The sequence below is a fragment of the Mixophyes fleayi genome, chromosome 11, assembly GCF_038048845.1.
Source record: "Mixophyes fleayi isolate aMixFle1 chromosome 11, aMixFle1.hap1, whole genome shotgun sequence".
Taxonomy (NCBI): Eukaryota; Metazoa; Chordata; class Amphibia; order Anura; family Limnodynastidae; genus Mixophyes; species Mixophyes fleayi.
In genome coordinates, this window is record NC_134412.1 from 13720213 (window position 1) to 13744254 (window position 24042).

Below are 24042 nucleotides of genomic sequence, written 5' to 3' on the forward strand. Positions count from 1 at the left end.
AAGGACCATTAGCCACAAAATTGTCATTGAAAAAAAATAGACAACTTTTATAAGGGATACTTCATATTACTAGATCTAGTATGGTAATCTATGAAGGACCATTCTAATTTGGGTTTAACTGCAACCCATTGCAAGATATTTCAACGGAACAGTGCTTCACTATATGAATTTGCTAATTTTTACATAAATGTTCTGCTATACAGAGGCCTATTACACTTTCTGTGTTATATTACATGGATTGATTCACAAAGAAATCGTCTTGATTGGAATACGAAAAATCCATGACCAGGTTTTAATTTCGTACATTGTGTTGAAGCTTGTGAGGAAACCATGGGTCAGGCTAATGGACTGGTCCTGGTTCTGCTCCACCCCTACCATTGTACTTTGATTAGCGTATTGCCTCTAAACACAGGACTTTTGGGTGATAACATGTTTTTCAGCTGTTCAATGTGGTTTAATACAGTACATGTGCTGTAAAACTGTATCGTGAACATTATATAGTTATATATTGTAATTATACAGTATGCCAATGTTTTGATTTCTAAGAAAGAAAAATACTGTTATATTTTAGTTATCTAAATGATAACAACAAAACTGTAGCACTGCGCTCTTACTGGATATTAATCACACTAAAATTGCTTCTCCTTCAGTGATCTACAAGTGAAGTGACTACAACAAGATTATTGTTTTTAATAAAAGTGGAAATTTTTTGTAACTGCTACAGTATCCAGAGCTCACTCCTCTCCTTGGTGGGAACAAGTAGTGAGAAGTATTGAGGGAAAAGGGGACCCTGTATAGTGAGTCATTCTGGCTCCTTGTGCTGTGAAATATAAATGGGAAATGGGACTTGTATGATATGTTTAATAGTTTGGGGTTAATTATATTCTGTTCAACTATGTAGCTGTTTTTGTTCAATGGTATACTGTTATGCTATGTAATTGTGTTAGGCTTAATAATATACAGAGAAATCATTGATTTACTTGAACCCTCACTGATTGCATTGCCAAAGTCATCATCACCTGTTTAAAAAAGAGTTACTTTACACCAGTAACTGTTGGGGGGGGGGGGCATAAAGCTTCACCTTGGGAGGCAATGATGGGTTTTGGGTTCCTCAGTTTATTAATGGTAAGTATAAGCTGCTTCACAGAGTGGTATAACTGATCTATGATGCAATGCGATGTCAACATAGAGATGGTTTATTGATTCAGAAATGTCATGAGCAATAGATCATGGTAAACATCACAGTCACATTACACATTACAATACAGTATGATAAATTTTTCTATAAACTGGACACTTTTTTTTAAAGTGACTGACATTTACTGTTAAAAAAAAACAGAACATACAGCTGATATTATTTGCTATATGTATTTACTATTTTGTACGGTTGTAATTATTGTAGCTTTACCCACAAGTAAAACGAACAGTCTCAACTTGTTCCGTACCAAAAAATGCATTCCATTTATATGTGCAACCCAGAGGAGAAATGCATCCTTTGTAAGTGTAGTCTTTAATGGTTTTATCTGCAAATAAAGAACATTTAAGATAATGTAAGAAAAACACAAGTGATTACAGTATTTATGAAAATACAATGATGCATCAATTTTTGTGATCATGATTACAGTGTGTATCAAGGTAAAGTTTTCCACTGGGCTCTGTAAGTTGCTTTTGTTTGATACACACAGTATCAATTAAAGATATAAACCATAATAGTCCATTTGGATGACATTTACCAGCTACCATGATGTGCCGAAATAAAATGTGCACTCAAAATATAAATTCTAGTGCTATCCATACTCCATGCTATGACTAGTGCTATCCATACTCCATGCTACGACTAGTGCTATCCATACTCCATGCTACGACTAGTGCTATCCATACTCCATGCTACGACTAGTGCTATCCATACTCCATGCTACAGCTAATGGTATTAGTGTGATCCATAAATAGCTTCTACCCTTACAAGGGAAAGATGGAGAGTAATCGGACCGTGTCCACTGAACGTGAAGAAACAGTGCACCCTGTTTTTCTGTGTTAAACTTGCCATTGTGTCGTGTATTACTTATTGGTCAAATATATCCAACTGCTTCACCAGTTTCTGTTCTCAATCTACCGCCAAATGTATTCCTGCAGCGATGTTACATACTTTTAGATATGGCTCTACTGCCATCTACGGCTGGAGCCATACCTGTTTTTGTCTTGTTTTATATATTCTTGATGTATGAACGAGTCAGAGTTATTGTAACAAAAGCCTTTTTCTCGTTGTGAAATGGTCAGAACTATGCTCATCACATGAACTGTGCAATGTCTTGTTTTCACCAAATGGTTAAATAAAGTTTCATATTTTTGTATACAATTTCTACTTTTCCTTGTAAATTAAAATGATGTAATCCTCCTTCAGGAAGACTAATTCCTACAGAGGTATAGAGTGAGAGTGTCAGTAACTTGTACTTCCTCTGAAGGAATCAAGTCACTCAACCTGCTTCCCACAGAGATATACAGTATTATAGGGCATTCCTTATTAAATCTTTTAAAATGACCAAGTAGTAAGATACATAAGAGGAGGAACTTTTCTGTGCCATATTGGTGAATTTTAATTTGATTGTTTGTTGTAATTTTCTATACACATATGTACCTGGATTGATTTTTCCAGGTATATTTTAGAGTTATATAATAATGTACCTAAAACAGTCCAATTTTATCTGGGCAGTGCAGAAATTCCCAAAAACAAGTTGGCAAAATAATTTTGGGATGTGATAAAGTTAAATCAAGTTGGCTGGGTGGATTGGGGGGTGTTCTAAATAAATCATTAGTGTAGCCTAAAGGGTCCCAATGTTCTAATTGTCAATGCTGGAAGGTATGTAATATTACATCTGGTAACTTTATAATAAAGTGTCATAAACTGAAAGGCATCTGTATATTTTCTTTACAGAAATACATTACCTGGACTTTTAAATCTTCCAATAAATTCAGCACATAGGTCACCAGGATGAATACATCGTTCCGTGTTATTGCTTATACATTCTGTCAACCCATCTCCAAAGCAGGACGGGCATATTTTTCCATTGCGTTCTATGTTCTCAGGAGGCACTAGAAATGAAGTAAACAACCCGGGATTGATTAGTCCCATATTATACATTGTATCAGTTGCATGGCAATATAAATGAGCATGTGTATACAAAACAAAAAGACAATTGTTGTCAGCACTTGTCCTTAATACAACATATCTCTATTCCTCTAACAAAATTAAAACTTGTGGTATGGGGCCATATTTTGATCAAAACTTTTAAAATCACATGCCTATTTAAGGGTGTGGTTTACAAGCCCCTATAACTGGGAAGTGAGTGCATTTATATTGCATTCAGCTGGTACCATGTATAATATTGCACTGATTAGCTCTAATAAGACTGAATCAGCTGCCTAAAAGTTTGAAATATAGCACCCCATCTCTAAGACTTTTAGTTCAATGGTTTTCTATTCTTATAACTAGGAACAACATTAACTAATGAATCCATGCCCCACTTCTGGTTGCTTTAAATCTAAAGGGGGACCTGTTGCTTCTATAAATTGTGGGCATGATCATTTGGATTAAGAGATTAGTTGGGCAGATCAGAGCATTGGCCAGATTTTAGGCCAATATATTTTGTATTTGTATGCACCAACAATTCCTAGAGTGAGGACTAAATCTAATTTATTTGGTTCTTTGGCACAATGATAGCTCTTGTAAATGTTATAGAAACATGTAAATGTGTATATACCTTTATTGAATTTTACTGTAAATGCAATAGTTACATAGTAAGGTTGAAAAAAGACCCAGGTCCATCAAGTTCAATATTTCATAAATCCTACTTGTGTTAATCCAAAGGATTCCAAAACAAACTCCCAGTGTAACAGTTGATTAAAATATTATCTTCATTCCCCCCCATTTCATTATACTTATGTATGATAAGGGAAACACATAAAGTATATAAATAAAGCACTTACTTTTGTAGCAATCTGTGTTGCAGTTATCTTCTGAGCAGCACTGGATGTTAACTTTCACATGGATTTCATTGAAATTAGAGAAAAATATATCTTCACATGGTAAGCCTGGATTGCAATCTTTTTTAATTATGTGATGAGTTTCATTTCCTAAGGAATGATGGAAACATGAGAATATAATTTTTATTTTACAGAAGAGGCAACATTATTCATTTTAATGCACAGTTTACAAAAAAAAGATGCACACATGCTACTACTGACATCTATATGTGATTTGGATTTTCCTTCATTGACAGTTATGCATTCCATCATAAAACACTTCTATAATGTGACATAACTACTGTCCATATATAAATGATGAAAATTCTACTCAACAAGTATAAATAAAATATAAAACAGGCTTTGCTTAATTCTACTCAACAAGTATAAATAAAATATAAAACAGGCTTTGCTTTATACATTCAGGTAATTTAACTTTGAATGAATTTAAATTTGTGTACTTTAACTGTAGACTGAATAGCTGTACAATATAAACAACTTTACCCTTAACATTTATATTTTGTTTCATTACTATAAATCAAACTTTTGGCCCAATATGGTTCATCTCTAATCCAAGCAGTAAATAACAAGCATTGCTGAATGCAAGCATTGCTGAATGTACACTTCCTGGGTTTTTCCGCATGTTGCATTTTAGGATATCCCATTTCATTTGCCCTATACAATATCATATATTAAAGCCACATTTAAAATCATAAGTGTCTCCAATCTCCAAACACCTGTATTGATTGAAATGTTGCATTCTGGGGTGTGACTAAATATTATGCTGATGGACGCAGACTTTGATTTAGTGATATTATCATCCCTTTCACAAACTACCACAAATATGACTAGTCTGTACTTTAAAAATAAATTATTGTAATTGCAATTATCAATAAATCTACTACCAAGGTAAATAATATTGATTTAGAATTTAGCATTAGGAATTTTCATTTTAAAATAATCTTTTGGTGCCTCAACACTTGTTGTATTATTACAGTCACATGCCAAGATGCATTTCAGATCAATAGGTCACTGTGTCAATTTTTTATGTAGCAAAATGACCTCAAACTACTATATAAGAACCAGAGTAGGGAAACCCAAAATGTATTAACTTTCTGTGTTTCTGTCATTAAAATAATTCAGAAACTGGCAAATGGTTATTTTCATATGTCATCCAAAATCAAATAGAAAATATTTACCAGTTTAATTTTATCTGAAATGTGTATGATAAATCAGGCTGTATTTAATGATTTGTGTATAACAATAAAGAATTTGAGTTATGTATTTATGTTACTTACAATTGTCCTTTTCTTTCTGCATTAGAGCATATCTTATACTATTAGTGTTTTTTCACAGTGCAAAATATTTGTGTTGTGTACAATACAATGTACATTCATTTCAACACAGCACCAGTTTCCACTAATTAGACCTTCTGGAGAATCCCTCATTGCACTGTTATTTTCTGTAGAGATGGATTATTAATTGTGTCCATTCTCTAACACACCCATGTGTTTGTTCTACTGAATTATTGATACTTACGGATTTGATAGAGTTCAGACATTACCATGCATTGGGTAGCGTTAGGACAATCAACTGACTTTCCTTCACATGTGTCACTGTTCACTTGGAAACACTGGTTACATTTAACAGCGTCAACTAAAAGAAATAATCTCAATTATATTAAATAATGACTATCAATAAAAAAGACAGATCAACAGCATTAATAGTGAACAGGGTACAAATGACAATTTCATAATAAAATTGAATATCTAAAGTTAGTATCTTGCACTGATATATATATATATATATAAATATATATCTATATTGGGAGCAGTTAGGATTTATGGATATTGTTGCACTATATGTAAGGGGGAGATAGTGCTGCCTACATTGGAATGGTAACAGATTCTGGGAAACTAAACTTACACAAACACAAACACACACACGTCTCAAATATTAGAGACATTAACACCTTGTTACAATGCTAATAATTGTTCTTTTTATAAATCAATAATATTATCACACTGATTCTTTTTCGTTCATTTGTAGTTGGATCTGAGAAATTTAAAACCATGGCTATACCGGTATACAGGCTACAATATTATCCAGAACCAAATCTAACTTGAATGCGATTGAAAATCAATCTGCCAATATTGACAAATGTACATATAAATGTTCCATTAATGTCATCTATTACCGGTGATTTTCAAGTACAGGCTCCAAGGGCTTCTCTGATGTGTGTTTATGTACTAAGACACTCATAAAGTAAAATGCTCCCACAAACCCTGTTTAATATATATTTTGTTATTTGCATACCTACTAAATATCTTTTAAGTTCTTTATTGTAGTTTCTTATAAAGCAAGTTTTCTATTAGGCTGTGACTACTAGTAATATCGTTTAACCAAGTGTTAATAAGAGTAGAATCACATAACATAATTGTAACATTTTTGGGGGACTTTTACATTACTGAGGACAATTCAAGGAAAATAAGTATAATGTCAACAGATTCTTATATTTTTAATTAAATGGGTGAATTGGAGGAAGAAAATAAAACAACTTCAATATAAATATAAATGTAACTTTCTTACCAGTCCATGTAACAACACAGATTATGCTGAGAGAGATGAGGATGGATTTCATCTTGGTTAGAGTAAATTTGGATTCACCTGTTTCCTGAACACATCTGACTATTGTATTTATACACTGAAGTCTGGAATGTGTAGTTCATTTTATTTGCCTATTTACCCTGTCCCAAAATATCCAATGTATCCTGTGGCATGCATCACATCATCATCATGTTTGTTTGCAAATAAACACTGGCAAATATGTATGTATTCCAACCATTGCCTAGAGTTTGTGTATCATGAATATAGGCCATTTATGAGTACATAGCCAGATCAGATTGATTTTTTTATTGTTTGTTTGCTTTAAAACAAACAACTGTCTCAGTCATTCCTAGAACTATCTTTTTCTGTTTAGTATCTTATGCCTTTTCTTAAAATAAAATACCAAACAAGCAAGCAGAGTAACTTATTGGACTGAGCAGTACACTATAGAGCAGGGGTAGGCAACCTGCGGCTCTCCAGGTGTTGTGAAACTACAAGTCCCAGCATGCTTTGCCAGTTGATAACCAGCAGATAAGTGGTAAGGCATGCTGGGATTTGTAGTTTCACAACACCTGGAGAGCCGCAGGTTGCCTACCCCTGCTATAGAGGATGGACACTAGGCTGTCTGGGGGAGCAATTAATAAAATATATGTCTGTGTTTTTGTGCTCTTAATGTTGCTTATGTTTCTTTGCAATGCAAAGTTTTAAGTAAAAAAAGGACAGAACATATAATAATAAAAAAAAAATAACCAAAAACCAAATTCTCAGATTTATTTATAAAGGACAATGAATGTAATTTTATTATAGTGGTGCACAACAAGTGGTTTGGAAACCCAAGTAGAGTACCAGAAATTTTTGGGATCCCCTGATTGTGAAACATGCAATACTTTGTAATAGGAACAACAACCTCCTTTGGTGTCATGGAACAATGGCCAAATGACATATAAGGTCCCACAACAATGGTACACTAGTACATAGGTTTCAGAACAATGGCATGCTGACACATGGGGTTTCAAAACCATGGCACACGAACATGGTGTCCTAGAACAATGGCACACTGAAACATGGGATCCCAAAGCACTGGCATACTGACACATGGGGTCATGGAGGATAAAGGATTAAGCATCACTGCATTAATAGATTAATGTTTTGAGGCAGTTTTTGCTTTTCTTGAGGTGGTAGTGGTTTTTGATATTCTGATATACAAATATTCAGTATGACTTTAGGAGATTAATTAGAACGGTCAGGCAAGCACCGCTCAGTCCCTGTGTACAGTCTGCATGGTGCCACTGGAGAGTAGCAGCATGTTAGGTGGTGTTGGTTTAGAAGGTATGGCGTAACTTGGGCCCAGACTTTGAGAAATATATCAGAGTCAGTTGGCAATGTCTAGGGATTCTCGAAGACAGTTTCTGGAGAACCGCCTCAGCCCAGCAATCTCTCTAGGTGGATATGAATCAGCAATGTACAGAAGGCAGGAAAACAGTGTGCAGCCAATTAAAACACCTGATGTTGAGGTATTTGTCAAGCACGTGGCCAGTCAAAATGGCTGCTGTTAGAATTATCTGAGGATAAGCTGTGGCTTGTGAAGAACATATATTCAGATGGAGTAGTGTATCAGCAATTAGAGATTGTGTAAGATGATCCACCAGGTTAACACTTGGTAACGCTTTTATACCATAAATTAAGATGTGGTTCTTGACAATATTTATTCTGATTGTGCAGCAAATGCCCAGATATCAAAAATAAGTTTTATAGAGATGATGAGATGTGCTCCAATAGCTTGTCTATGGTGCAGTGATAACCTGCTCTGCGTACAACAGTGGCACATATGGCAAACCTACATGCAGGAAAGATGGGGGATGAGACAAGCTTATTGTTTAGGCAATATTATAGAAATGTGTTTTTATGGTGGGTAGGGGGAGGCTGATGTCGACAAAGAGGGGGGGTGGTCCCTGTTCTAGGAGCCCAGATGGTAGGAGCTTATTGACGGAGCAGGGCAGACTGCTGCAGTACTGAGTGGGCAGGTCGCCTCTTACCTCCAAATATGGGAGACTGTGGTGATCAGGGAGGTGGTCCTCCCACAATGAGTTACCTTAATTACAAAGCAAAGCTAAAGCAAGAGTTTTATGTTTTTTGTGTTGGCATTATGATGGAGCTAGTCAGTCAGCATGCCTGAAAAGATAGTAGCAATACATTTTCTGTGAATATAATATATGAATGAAAAATCCTCATAAAATTTACATATGCTGATTTTCACTAGGGAGAAAACTTATGCACCTGTAAATATTATAAATCTCAGTTCCATAGCCCTTTATTACTCCATCTCAGCCCATTTAGACCCATATGGACAGCAATGCAAAAATAATATCTTGCAAAGTATGTTGTGCTTTTTTATATTGACATAGTTATCCTACAGTGATATCCCAAAGATATCCCTGTAGACATATGTTGAAAATTTAACTTCTAAGAGTAATTAGAGCAGAAATCCTCAAAATAACCCAAAATAATTTTGTAATAATAGTGACTGCATCTGTATTCATTTTATTTATCTTTATTTATTTTATTTAGTTAATGTTTCTAGCAGTGTTTTATAAAATTCTAAGGCAGGTCTGAGGACATACTTTTTGAGAGTTTGTGTCCCTATTGTAGGTGAGAAGACATGACTTGTTTAATGTCCTAAAACACAGTTTTGTTTCCATTTTTTCTTTTCTTATGACCATCATTTTATTTAAGTAGAGAAATCAAAACCAGTGTCAATATTGTGTCATCCATATTTACTCCTTGGCATGGTTAGGAAGTGGAAAATTAATTATATAATTTGAATGCAAGACAATATTTTTTTTCACACCTTGGCGGAGAGTTCTAAACACACAACTGTCTCCTTAACACGACTGGAAGGCATTGTCACAGACCAGGTGTTTAAATAAAATGCTAAGTGTAATTAAATTGTGTGTATAATAAGGGAATTAATATGCATTGCTATTCCCTGCATATGTATTATTATTTTAAGAAACATTAAAATATATAATAAATCGGAAAATTATATTTAATTGCACCCCTGGAGTAGCACACATGTGCTATAGTCAATAGAAACCAACCAGAGTTTAACTTGGCAAATTAAATGACATAATATGAACAATATAGCATTACAGAAAGAGGTGTAAAACTCTGTTATGTCTTCTGGCCCTCTACTCATGTCATCCCATGCCTCTTTGAATGCATACGTAGAGCAGTTAGGGGTCTGTTTAACAACCTTTGATAGCCCCAAAATCCAGGGAAAATAGTTGTTTTCTCCAGAGATTGTATAATGGTAAATTAAAAGTTGTGAACTGCACTCTAAACAATTGCTGCTTTCTGCTCTAAAAAGAATCACACATAGATTCTTGTATAAACATATATCTAAAATATAAAAATAGTTTCCAGCGCTACTGCCTGCATTCACATAGACGCAAATGCTCCAAAAAAGTGTGACTATAGTGATGATATATCAAAAAACATACATAACCAACGCGTTTCAATCTAAACATAGATTTTTCTTGACAAAGATCTATGCGGGTGAAAGGAGAGAAAAATTTAAATCTATATTCTGAAGTTCAGTCTGTACTTTGCTAAACAGAATACTGAGCGCCATTGTACAAACTATTGTATCTTTGGTTGTTTTAGTGGTTTAGTGATAGTCCATTAAGTTTGTCCAAGGCTGCTGTGGTTATTGAAGCGCTCTAGATCTATATTTCTGTGCTATATTTTATGTGGTTTAGCAAATGTCTGGGCGAATTTTAACTAGAGAAAATAAACACATACACACATAAGTGGTACATATAATAAAGGCCTAATGACTCACACAGTCAAGATTAATTTAAGATAGAAATTAAGCTGACAACAATAATTTGGTAGACATACTGAGAAGTTGAAATTCATGAAGGGCATGGTCCTAAATTGATAGTTAATAGACTTTATACTACAGATGGACGGGCTCGGTTCCCCGAGATCCAAATTAATCCGAATTTAGCCTATCCGGCTCGGTACTCTGCCGCCCATTTGGAATCGAAATCGAGGCAAAATGTCATTGTGATGTATTCAGATTTCTGAGCTCGGTTCTCACGAGATTTGAAAAGCATAAATACCAGCCTCCACAGCAATCCATCACAATTTGACAGAGGGAGAGAGCAGGGGTAGGTCACAGGCTATATCAGCGCAGGGACAGAGCAATAATTGAACACATCATTGTTTGTATTCTAGACAAATCTAATATTAATGCCAATTGTTACAACAGTAAGAGGAGTATAGAGCAGGGTTTTCTTTTCAATTTCTGACACTCCAAGTGCTTTTGGGGTGTCCCTTATTCCCCATTTTTTTACAGTAATTTTTCTGGGTGTCAAATGTCATATTTGTCATCAGTATAAAAAAAAAATATTTAGCACTACCAGTGCTTTTGGGGTGTTCGATATTCCCCAGTGTTTTACACTAATTTTTCTGGCTGTCAAAAGTCATATTTGTCAGCAGTATTTCTACAATTGTTTGCACTGCAAGTGGTTTGGGCTCATTAAAATGGATTCAAAGCAGTCCACATATGAGCAGAATCAGCAAACAGGTTCTGGCCCCAGTCCTGATGGTAGTGTTCCCAGCATGTCATCTGGTAAAGCCGATGTAAAAGTACATAGTCTTTTGAAATCAGGGAAAAAATTACACACCAAAAAAAAAATTACCGTGTTAAAGCGCAAAAGAAGTGTAACTGAGGAAAAATTAACTGCCGATAAAAAAAAAATTGCCAACATGCCATTCTACACACGCAGTGGCAAAGAAAGAATGAGGCCTTTGCCTTTCTCTATTAGTTGCAGATCAAAAAATCCTACTGAGCCGCCTTCTTGTACGGTCACTTGTGATGATCAAGCAAGACCAAGTAATTTGGAGTCCAAAAGTGGTGCACAACTACTGTTACGCGTGAAAGCCGAGCTGCAAGAAAACAGTAAGGCATTAGAGGATAATGTACGCTCAGAATCAGAAATGACACCAATCCCTGTGGAGAATCCATCCACCAGTGGTATGTTTAATCGTGAGTATTCTGATAATGTACCCATAAAGAAGGTTCCTTTCAGCAGTTTTGCTGATGTGTGCCTTAACAGCCCGAGTGTAGCCGGTGATACACCAAGTGAGGATGCCACTTTGGAATTAGAAGAGGATGAGGGGGAGATTTGTGTAGACGACAAGGGCACTAATGATGATGTTGATGATTATGATGCAGACAAATACCAAATTGCCTTTCTCAATTTCTATTTATATTCTAGACTCTATAACAGCTGAATAGTTTTCTAGTTTACTCCTAGTGGAGAGGAGGTCTGATGCAGACGGATACCAAACTGCCTTTGTCCATTTATTTTTAAATTCTAATTCTACAGACTATGCAGGCTGCTTTTTTTCTATTCAACTACAAGTGGAGGGCGGGGGAGGGGTCATAGACAGCCACTAAACTACCCTGGTCTATTTATTTTTTATATGGTTCAGTCTATGCAGGCTGCTTTTTTTCTATTTAACTACAAGTGGAGGGGGGGGGTTTATAGAGACTGAACCAAACTGCCTTTGTCCATTTAAATTTATATTGTACAGTCTATAACGGCTGAATTTTTTAGTATTTTCTACAAGTGAAGGGGGGCCTAGAGAGACAGAAACCAAACTGCCTTTGTCCATTTCTTTATATATTTAACTGTAAGCGTAGGGTGTAATATACACCCAAAGACAATGGCTGCATTGCCAATAGGCTAAAATGAAGAGGAAGACAATCAGGTTTGTGTGCAGAATTAAGGACGGCCTACCAGGGATTAAATTGTTTTCTTCCTAATTTATTAGCTTTAGAATTACCTTATTTATCCAAGAAACAGGTGGAGCACTAAATTAGGTTATTTTATGCCCAAAAACATTGATTTTTAAACAAAACCAAAATACGACTGTAATCCAGATCCAAAACCAAAACACGGGGGTCAGTGAGCATCTCTACTTTATACAGACATTTCAATAGATTAATAGATTCCTCTGCGGATGCAGATTGGGTACCGGGCCTGAATTGCCTTTACCTGTGATATTCAGATATTTCTTACCTTTCTTCGTAATTCAATATCTTATCATTTGGATTAGGGACATGTCTTTCGTAGTACAATCACTGTAGCAACCATAATGTGTTGGGCTCCAGTTACAAAAAAATATGTTCTACTGACAAGAATAATTGCAGTCTAAGGACCATTAGCCAAAAAATTGTCATTGCAAAAAAAATTACAACTTTTATAAGGAATACTTCATATTTTCGATCTAGTATGGTAACCAATGAAAGATTTTTCGGTTTGGGTTTAACTGCAACCCATTCAAGAAATATCAATGGAGCAGTGCTTCACTCTATGAATTTTCTCAATTTCACATAAATGTTCTGGCTATCACACTTTCTGTGTTATATTACATGGAATGATTTACAAAGAAATCGTCTTGATTGGAATTAAGAAAAATCCATGACTTTCTCAAGGCTTGAGAAAGATTCATTGAATTGAAATGCGTTAGGTTGGGAGGATAACTCATAGAAGTCTGTTACCTTGTTATCAGTACCTCGAATTGCAGGCAATTCTAGGGATACCTTTATATGCATGATTTACACATTATGCGGGTAAGGGTACATCTAGGGAAGAATAACTACATGTCAATTTTATTTGTGTGTTTCCAACCTATAAGTGTCTGAATAAAATCTTTTTTTATCAAGAAGACAATGCACTATTGGCACTTTATATATTTCCCCTATTATCTCCGCACTATATGCTCGATACTTGGTATGAGAGATCAAACAAAGATATACTGGCGGAGATCGAGGATCCGCTCCGATATATCCTAATTGGAGGCACATGTCATCTGAGGCTCTGATATAACAGAAAAGACACTGTTGTATATCAGCAGTTCGGGCTTTGGTGGTGTGTCCGGAAGCTGAGTCTTTGCTGTGGGGATGTTATGCTGTTTAATCACAGAGATCTTGTAAGTGCATTTCCCTGAGGGGCTTTTTTGTGAAGAGATAACAAGTACATACTGTTGTGGTTGAAATCCGCTTGGATGAAAGAACTGTTCCCTCGTTATATATTACATAGTGAAAACAATATTCTGACTTTGGGTTCATATTTTCGCACCCATATCATTGTATTTATTGCATTACCTGCAGACTGCCAATAGATCATTATATTTCACTGCAATTGTTTTATTTATATATTTGTGATCATCTCTATCTATATAGTGAGATTTTTCACTGATTTTTTGATGGTATGTGTTTGAAACTTTAGCGCCGTTGTTGTGTTGCATTTGTTTATAATTGTTAAGTTAGTATCAACTCCGTTTTGGATAGGAGTAACAAGACATAGGCAGCTTTAAATTTCTAGTCTGCGCTTTTATATGCTATCTACATTTTTCTTTTACAGGTAGTAAAATGTATTCATGGAAAACGGGACCCTGTATAGTGAGTCATTCAGGCTCCTTGTGCTGTGAAATATAAATAGGAAATGGGGCTTGCATGATATGTTCCATATTTTGGGGTTCGTTATATTCTCTACATCTATGTAGCTGTTTTTGTTCAATGGTGTACTGTTACATTATGTAAATGTGTTAGGCTTTATAATATAAGGTGCAATCAGGGGTTTACTTGAGCCCTTACTGATTGCATTGTCAAAGTCAACTGTTTAGAAAAGAGTTACTCTACATCAGTAACAGTTGGTTGGGGGGTAGAGTGGGGGATCAAGCTTAATCTTGGGAGGCAATGATGGCTTTTTGGTTCCTCAGTTTATTAATAGTAAGTATAAGCTGATTCACAGAGTGGTATAACTGATCTATGATGCAATGCAATGTCAACGTAGAGATGGTTTATTGATTCAGAAATGTCATGAGCAATAGGTCATGGTAAACATCACATTACCTTAGATTGTACCTTACATTACATTACATCCCCTTAGATTGTACGCTCCTCTGAGCAGGGCCATCTCTCCTCCTGTTTCCACCACTTCTAACTCTGCTCTCCAGCTACTTAGCCCTCCTCCTCGAGGGTCCTCCACCCCACATCCACTCTCGCTCCCTCCTCCCCCCTGGGGGTCTCCCTGTCTTCCGCGCCCTTTTTCTTGGGCCCCGTCGTTTGCGGATCCTCCCTCCCCCTTCCCCGCCCTCTCTAGCTGTGCATTGAGCGTACTGAGTTGCTGTGTTTTCTGTACTGTGCTGTCTCCCATTGTATTGTGATTTTGTTTGTCTCTGTACGGCGCTGCGGATGTCTTGTGGCGCCTTATAAATAAATATTAATAATAATAATAATAACATTACACATTACACTACAGTATGAGAAATTTGCTATAAACTGGTCATTTTTTGGAAAAATCACTGACATTTTCTTTTTAAAAAAAAACCGGAACAACAGCTGATATTATTTGCAATATTTATTTACTATCTTGCATGGTTGTAATTATTGTAGCTTTACACACAAGTTAAACGAATAGTCTCAACTTCTTCTGCACCAAAAAATGCATTCCATTTATATGTGCAACCCAGGGGAGAAATGCATCCCTTGTAAGTGTAGTTTCTAATGTTATTATCTGCAAATAAAGAACATTTAGGAAAATGTTAAAAAAAACCACAAGTGATTACAGTATTTATGTATATACAATGATGCACAAAATGTTGTGATCATGATTACAGTATGTATCAAGGTAAAGTTTTCCATTGGGCTCTGTAAGTTGCTTTTGCTTGATACACAGTATAAATTAAAGATGTAACTCATAATAGTCCATTTGGATCAGATTTACCAACTATCATGATGTGTCGAAATAAAATGTGCACCCAAAATATAAATTCTAGTGCTATCCATACTCCATGCTACAGAAGTGTGATCAATAAATAGCTTCTACCCTTACAAGGGAAAGATGGAGAGTAATCAGACTGCGGTGACTGAACGTAAAGAAACAGCGCACCCTGTTTTGCTGTGTTAAACTTGCCATTGTGTCGTGTATTACTTATTGGTCAAATATCCCCCACTGCTTCGCCAGTCTCTGTTCTCAATCCACCGCTAAATGTATTCTAGCAGAAGTGTTAAATACTTTTAGATATGGCTCTACTGCCATCTACGGCTTGGGCCATACATGATTTTGTCTTCTTTTATATATTCATGATGTATGAACAATGCCAAGTAATTGTAACAAAAGCCTATGCTCTTTGGGAAATGGTAAAATCTATGCTCATCACATGAACTGTGCAATTTCTTAATCTCACCAATTGGTTAAATAAACGTTTCATATTTTTGTATACAATTTCTACTCTCCCTGTAAATTAAAATGATGTAAACTTCTGTCAGGCAAACTAATTGCTACAGAGGTATAGAGTGACAGTGTGAGTATCTGGTACTACCTCCGAAGGGATCATGTCACTCAACCAGTTCACCACAGAGATATTCAGCATTATAGGACATTTCTTATTAAATCTTTTAAAATTACCAAGTAGTAACATAGGTATTGAGGAGGACATTTCCAGTGCCATATTGGTAATTTTCCATTTGGTTGTTTTTCACTGTACACATATGTGCCTGGATTGGTTTTTCCAGATAGATTTTAGAGTTATTTAATACTGTTCATCAAATGGTCCAATTTTATCTGGGCAGTGCAGATATTCCCCAAAACAAGTTGGCAAAATATTTTTGGTATGTGGTGAAGTTAAATTAAGTTGACTGAGTGGATTAGGGTATCCTAAATAAATTATTAGTGTAGCCTAACATGTCCCAATGTTGGCAATAATATATATATATATATATATATATATATATATGTAGCAGACAAGATGTAAACAATGTAAACACTGGCGCTCAACACAGTATTGTATAAATAACTAAATCAATTCAATCCCACATATACACCTCTTCCATGTAAGGAGGCAGCCTTCCTTCAAAACACTGGCTGGTAAGGCCGAATTAGAATGGCATAGGTACAACAGAATGAAAGCGCAATGGTGATGTTAACAGATATTACTGAACAAGGTGGGTAAATAAATAAGCATATGGATTCAGTACAAATCTCTGGGTTGGTATTCAACAAGATATACAATTCATCCAGTCTTAATCCAAATGTAAGACAGAGTAACCAGTCATATCAAAACATGAATGTGCAGGATTCCACTCTAAAAACAGGGTGGAATAGAAAAGTTCATGTGCAACTCGTACACACTTGCTAGGCTGCTGTATCACAGCTACAATTCATTGTCATCAGAGGACAGAAATGTGCAAAAGGTGTGTGAAAATTCAGTTCATCAGATAATACAAATCAATAGTTAAAGGCGTACCAGAGAGTAATATAAAACCAGCTTATCTGTAACAGGGTCTACAGGGGGGAATCCCAGCTCCACCTAGTAGATCAACTTTGAATGGTGAAAGTGGCTGTGCTGTGTATGATGTGATAGACGGTTCGACCGCTGACGAAGTGACCGATAGAAATAACGGCGCAACATTGCCACGTCCTCCTCGGCGGTTTTCTTGCGGTGTTTACGTCACAGTCCGGACGTCAGACACAATCACGTCACTGAGTGCACCGCTGGAAGGTGGTTATCGGTCATCTCCATCTTACAATTAATAGGGTCGCTACAGTGCTCTGCGGTGCCAGACAGTTGGGAAAAAAGGACATACATAAAACGGGGCCTTACAAGGTGGACAAAATAAAAGCCAACTTGAAAGCAAATGTTTGAAAGCGGTACTTCCATTGAGACGTCGGTCCGTGGTTAAGAAATATCGTCTATTGCGGTCGCCGTATTGTCCGTTCCTGACTTATTAGGCGGAGCTGAGATTCCCCCTAGGAGACCCTGATACAGATAAGCCAGTTTTATACTATTTTCTGGTACGCTCCCAATTATTGGTTTTTTTTTATATTTATCTGGTATACATAAATTACTACACTATATAGCTCCTTTGTCTCTATTTATCTGGTTGATTGGAGTCTGAGAGCAGTGTATACACTTGGAACGTCTGCCGTATCTAAGAAATATCGCTCGTGGTTCCTGTTTGTCCGTTCCTGATCTACTAGGTGGAGCTGGGATTCCCCCCTGTAGACCCTGTTACAGATAAGCTGGTTTTATATTACTCTCTGGTACGCCTTTAACTATTGATTTGTATTATCTGATGAACTGAATTTTCACACACCTTTTGCACATTTCTGTCCTCTGATGACAATGAATTGTAGCTGTGATACAGCAGCCTAGCAAGTGTGTACGAGTTGCACATGAACTTTTCTATTCCACCCTGTTTTTAGAGTGGAATCCTGCACATTCATGTTTTGATATGACTGGTTACTCTGTCTTACATTTGGATTAAGACTGGATGAATTGTATATCTTGTTGAATACCAACCCAGAGATTTGTACTGAATCCATATGCTTATTTATTTACCCACCTTGTTCAGTAATATCTGTTAACATCACCATTGCGCTTTCATTCTGTTGTACCTATGCCATATATATATATATATACATAATATTTGGCAATGTTGGTAGGTATGTAGAATTACATCTTGTAACTTTTATATTAAAGTGTCATAAACCAAAATGTGTCTCTATAGTTGTATATAGAAATACATTACCTGGACCTTTGACTCTTCCAATATATTCGAGACAGAGATCGCCAGGATGAATACATCGTTCTGTATTATTGCTTATACATTCTGTCAACCCATCTTGAAAGCAGGCCGGGCATATTTTTCCTTTGCGTTCTATGTCCTCAGGAGGCACTAGAAATGTAGCATTAATTAATTTGAAATGTTATTTATACAAGCTCTGTTGATTAATTGAAGCATTAATTCTTACTAAAAATTAGCAGTTCTTTCATTAACATATGTGCTTGAAACACCATTATATTACATTTAAAAAACTGTATCCTAGGTATAGGGGTTTACATCTAACAAAGACTGGCTTGTAAGCCCCAACCAAAATGGCTTTAAATTGGCTTAATAGACAGCAGCCAATAAAACATTAGGCAATATTTTGAAACAAAGCCAGAGAAGAAAAAAGCCTGGGATTGATAAATTCTATATTATGCATTGTATCAGCTGCATGGCAATATAAATGAGCATGTGTATACAAAACAAAACCACAGTTGTTGTCAGCACTTGTCCTTAACACAACATATCTCTATGCGTCTAACAAAATTAAAATATGAGGTATAGGTTCATATTTTGATCAATACATTTAAGCCTGCACCTCATTATATGCAAGGTGCTTCAAACACCATTAAAATGCAGTTAAAAATCACATGCCTATTTAAGGGCGTGGTTTACAAGGTACCATGTATAATATTAACTGCACTGATAACTACACTGATTAGATCCAATAAGACTGAATCAGCTGCCTTTGAAATAAGTTTAAAATATAGCACTTCATCTCTATGACTTTAGATCACTGATTTTCTACTCTTATAACTAGGAACAATGGCAACTAATGAATGTTTTGTTTTGTTATATATCCAAAGGGGGGCCTGTTGCTTCTATAAATTGTGGGCATAATCATTTGGATTAGGAGATTAGTTGGGAAGGTCAGAGCATTGGGCAAATTTTAGTCCAATATATTTTTTATTTGTATGCACCAACAATTCCTAGAGTGAGGACTAAAGCAAGTTCATTGGTACAATGATAGCTCTTATAAATGTTATAGAAACATGTAAATGTGTATATACCTTTATTGAATTTTACTGTAAATACAATAGTTACATAGTAAGGTTGAAAAAGACCCAGGTCCATCAAGTTCAAGATTTCACAAATCCTAATTGTGCTTATCCAAAGGAATCCAAAACAAACTCCCAGTCTGACAGTTAAGCAAAATATTATCTTCATTTTATTTTCCCCATTTCATTATATGTATTCATGATAAGGGTCATAATATTTATAGTCATAATAAATATAATAATAATTATATGTATTCATGATAAGGGTCATAATATTTATACTCATAATAAATATAATAATAATTATATGTATTCATGATAAGGGTCATAATATTTATATTCATAATAAATATAATAATAATTAAATGTATTCATGATAAGGGTCATATATAAGTACATAAGTAAAACACTGACTTTTGTAGCAATCTGTGTTGCAGTTATCTTCTGAGCAGCACTGGATGTTAGTTTTCACATGGGTATCTTTGAAATTAGAGAAATATATTTCTCCACATGGTAAGTCTGGATTACAATCTTTTTTAATTAAGTGCATAGTTTCATTTCCTAAGGAATGATGGAAACAAGTGAGAATATAATTTTTATTTTACACAAGAGGAAACAATTTTCCTTAAAATGCAGTTAATAAAGAAACTAAAAAAACTTGCATGCATAAGGTGCTACTGACATCTATGTGTGATTTTCCTTCATTGACAGTTATACATTTCATCATAAAACACTTATATAATGTAACATAACTGCTGTCCAAATATAAATGATGAAAGTTCTTCTCAACAAGTATAAATAAAATATAAAACAAGTTTTGCTACATACATTCATGTAACTTAAAATTGATTTAATTTCAATTTGTGTAATTTAACTGTAGACTGAATATATGTATATTATAAAAAGCTTAACCCTTATTATTTCTATTTTTAGTTATTACTAGAAATCCAACTTTTGGCCCAATATTGTTCATCTCTACTCCAAGCAGTAAATAACAAGCATTGCTGAATGTAGACTTCTTGGGTTTTAAACAAATTTTGTTTTATGATATCCAAACATTTCATTTGCCCTATACAAAACATTAATTAAAGACTCATTTAAAATAAAAAGTGTCTCCAATCTCTAATGACCTGTATTGATTGATATGTTGCATTCTGGATTTACTAAATAATATGCTGATGGACGTAGACTTTGATTTAGAGACATTATCATCCCTTCCACTAAACCACCACAAATATGACTGGTATGTACTTTAAATTGAAAAATATTGTAATTGTAAACATCAATAAATCTACTACCAAGCTAATTACCATTGATTTAGAATTTAGCATCATGAATTTTCATTTTAAAATAATCTACTTTCATTTTGTGGTGCCTCAACACTTGGGGCTAGATTTACTAAGCTGCGGGTTTGAAAAAGTGGGGATGTTGCCTATAGCAACCAATCAGATTCTAACTTTCATTTATTTAGTACCTTCTGCAAAATGACAGCTAGAATCTGATTGGTTGCTATAGGCAACATCCCCACTTTTTCAAACCCGCAGCTTAGTAAATCTAGCCCTTGTTGTCTTATTACAGTCACACCCCAAGATGTATTTCAGATCACTGAGTCAATTTTTTATATAGCTACTATATAAGAACCAGAGGAGGCAAACCCAAAATGTATTAACTTTCTGTGAATGTCCGTTTTCTTTACTCATTAAAATAATTCAGGAACTGCTAAGTGGTTATATTCATATGTCGTCCAAAATCAAACAGAAAAGAAAATATTTAACAATTCAATTTTACCTGAAATGTGTATAATAAATCAGACTGTATTTAATGATTTGTTTGTAACAATAGAGAATCACAGCTATGTATTTCTGTTACTTATAATTTTCCTTTTCTTTCTGCATTACATCATATCTCATTCTATGAGTGTATTTTCACAGTACAAAATATTTGTGTTGTGTACAATACAATGTACATTCATTTCAACAAAGAAATTTGACCTTCTGAAGAATCCCTCATTGCGCTGTTATTTTCTGTAGAGATGGATTATTTATTGTGTCCATTCTCTAACACACCCATGTGTTTGTTCTACTGAATGATTAATACTTACCGATTTGATAGAGTTCAGAAACCACCATGCATTGGGTAGCGTTAGGACAATGAACTGACTCTCCTACACATGTGTCACTGTTTTTTTGGAAACACTTCTGACATTCTATAGCGTCAACTAAAAGAAAGAATGTTAATTATATTAAATAATGAAAACATAATTTGAAATAAGCACTAACATTAAAAAAGACATATCAGCAGTATTAATAGTGAACACACAGAACGATTTACCTCACAACATAAATTTGTTAAGGTAAATGAACAGGAAAGGGTAGAAATGACAATTCATTTTATAATAAAGTTTAATATATAAAGTAAGTATCTTACACTAATATATATATATGTGTGTAAAACTAACATGAAAGATCTAAAATCCAGTAAAAATGTACATACAGCATGAATGAAGGAGATTTGCTAGTCATTAGAGACATTGACACCTTGTTACATTGCTAATAACTGTTCCTGCTATAAATTAATAATATTATCACACTGATTCTTTTTTGTTCATTTTTAGCTGGTTCTGGGAAATTGAAAACCATGGCTATACCGATATATAGGCTACAATATTCTCCAGAGCCAAATCTAACTTGCATGCGACTGAAAATTAATCTGCCAATATTGACAAATGTATATATAAATGTTCCAGTAATGTCATCTAATATTACCTGTAATTTTCGACTTACGGCTCCAAGGGCTTCTCTGATGTGTGTTTCTTGTACTAATATATTCATAAAGCAAAATGCTAACTCATAATCAAAGCCTTATTTAAAATATATTTTGTTATTTGCATACCTACTAAATATATTTTAAGTTCTTTATTGTAGTTTCTTATAAAGCAAGTTTTCTGTTCAGTTTAAAAACAAATTTAATATTGTGGAGGAAGGGTACAATAATTATTTTTCCCCAATTTATTTGGCAAATTATATGTAAAGTAACTTGATCTATTAGGCTGTGACTACTAGTAATATCATTTAACCAAGTGTTAATAGGAGTAGAAAAACATAACATAAATGTAATATTTTGGGGGGATTTTTTACATTATTGAGGACAATTCAAGAAAAATAAGTATCATGGCAACATATTCTTATATTTTTAATTAAATGGGAAAAAATGGAGGAATAAAATGAAACAACTTCAATATAAATATAAATGTAAACATCTTACCAGTCCATATAACAGCACAGATTAAGCTGAGAGAGATGAGGACGAATTTCATCATGGTTAGAGTAAAGTTGAATTAGATACTCAGTTTATAAATGGATTTACCTGTTTCCTGGATACATCTGTCTATTATATTTATACACTGAAATCTGTAGCTCATTTTATTTGCTTAATTACCCTGTCCCAAAATATCCAAGTGTATCCCGTGGCATGTATCCCAGCATCATGTTTGTTTGCAAATAAACACTGCCAAATGTGTATGTATTCCAACCACTGCCTAGAGTTTGTGTATCATGAATATATGCCATTTATACATAGCCAGATCAGATTTTTTATTGTTTGTTTGCTTTAATACAAACTGTCTCATTGATTCCTAGAACTATCTTTTTCAGTTTAGTATCTTATGCCTTAAAATATAATACCAGACAAACAAGCAGAGACACTTATTGGAGTCAGCGGTACAAAATAGAGGATGGTCATTAGGCTGTTTGGGGGAGCAATTAATAAAATATAGGTCTGCCTTTGTTTTTGTGCTCTTAATGTTGCTTATGTTTCTCTGCAAAGCAAAATCTTAAGTGAAAAAGGACAGAACATACAATATTGTGAAAACAAACCAAAAACTAAAATCTCAGTTTTCTTTATAAAGGACAATGGATGTCATTTTACTACAGTGGTGCACAACAAGTTGTTTGGAATCCCAAGTGGAGTACCAGAAATTTTTGGGATCCCCTGATTGTGAAATGTGCAATATTTTGTAATAGGAACAACAACCTCCTTTGGTGTCATAGAACAATGGCACATTGACATAAAAGGTCCCACAACAATGGTACACTGACACATGGGTTTCAGAACAATGGCACACAGAAACATGGTGTCCTAGAACAATGGCACACTGAAACATGTTGTCCTAGAACAATGGCACACAGAAACATGGTGTCCTAGAACAATGGCACACTGAAACATGGGATCCCAAAGCACTGGTATACTGATACATGGGGTCATGGATGATAAAGGATTAAGCATCACTGCTTTAGTAGATTAATGTTTTGAGGCAGTCTTTGCTTTTCTTCAGGTGATAGTGGTTTTTGATTATTCTTACAATTAGTAGCACATCTGATGTGAAAGTCATCAGCATCTCAAAATGAATTCTATGGTGTTCACAACCACATACTATAAAGGCATCCATATTAACAAAATATGAAATAATGAAATAAAAGATGGGTTTGGTTTTATTATTTGTATAACAATATATCCAATATTTCTTTTATCTACAGTTTGAGAAAGTGAGAGACACAAGACCCAGTAACCAGCGGTAATCTGTATCAAATAATCTGTATGAGATTAAGAGACCAATATTGATTTGAATGATTCCTGAATGGGTGAGGTGTTTCTCTGTAAATAACATATTATATTGCTTTGCCTGTTGCCATTTAATAAGGGTGTCACTGATAAGGATCCCACAGTTAC

At 34.8% G+C, this 24042-nt stretch overlaps 2 protein-coding genes across 3 annotated transcripts in view; both read right to left on the reverse strand.

Annotated features, from left to right (window-relative positions):
- Positions 1 to 1180: 1180 nt before the first annotated feature.
- The window catches only part of LOC142107946 (phospholipase A2 inhibitor gamma subunit B-like), a 41999-nt gene continuing 19137 nt past the window's right edge, over positions 1181 to 24042 (reverse strand). Inside the window, exons 1-5 of one of the 2 annotated variants that reach the window (XM_075191612.1) lie at positions 6610 to 6716; positions 5560 to 5676; positions 3985 to 4131; positions 2944 to 3090; positions 1181 to 1523 (exon numbers count right to left, since the gene is read on the reverse strand). In XM_075191612.1, the coding sequence (XP_075047713.1) occupies positions 1405 to 1523; positions 2944 to 3090; positions 3985 to 4131; positions 5560 to 5676; positions 6610 to 6661 (582 nt within the window). In that variant the 5' untranslated portion in view covers positions 6662 to 6716 and the 3' untranslated portion in view covers positions 1181 to 1404. Of the gene's footprint in view, positions 1524 to 2943; positions 3091 to 3984; positions 4132 to 5559; positions 5677 to 6609; positions 6717 to 24042 lie in introns of those variants that run through there. The other variant, XM_075191613.1, reaches the window with a different exon arrangement.
- Positions 15051 to 22698, reverse strand: LOC142107948 (phospholipase A2 inhibitor and Ly6/PLAUR domain-containing protein-like). Its single transcript, XM_075191617.1, has 5 exons — positions 22579 to 22698; positions 21416 to 21532; positions 19729 to 19875; positions 18239 to 18385; positions 15051 to 15221 (listed from the first exon to the last, which is right to left on the reverse strand). Exons 1-5 carry the CDS (start codon positions 22631 to 22633, stop codon positions 15103 to 15105), a joined length of 585 nt encoding a protein of 194 aa, XP_075047718.1. The 5' UTR covers positions 22634 to 22698; the 3' UTR covers positions 15051 to 15102.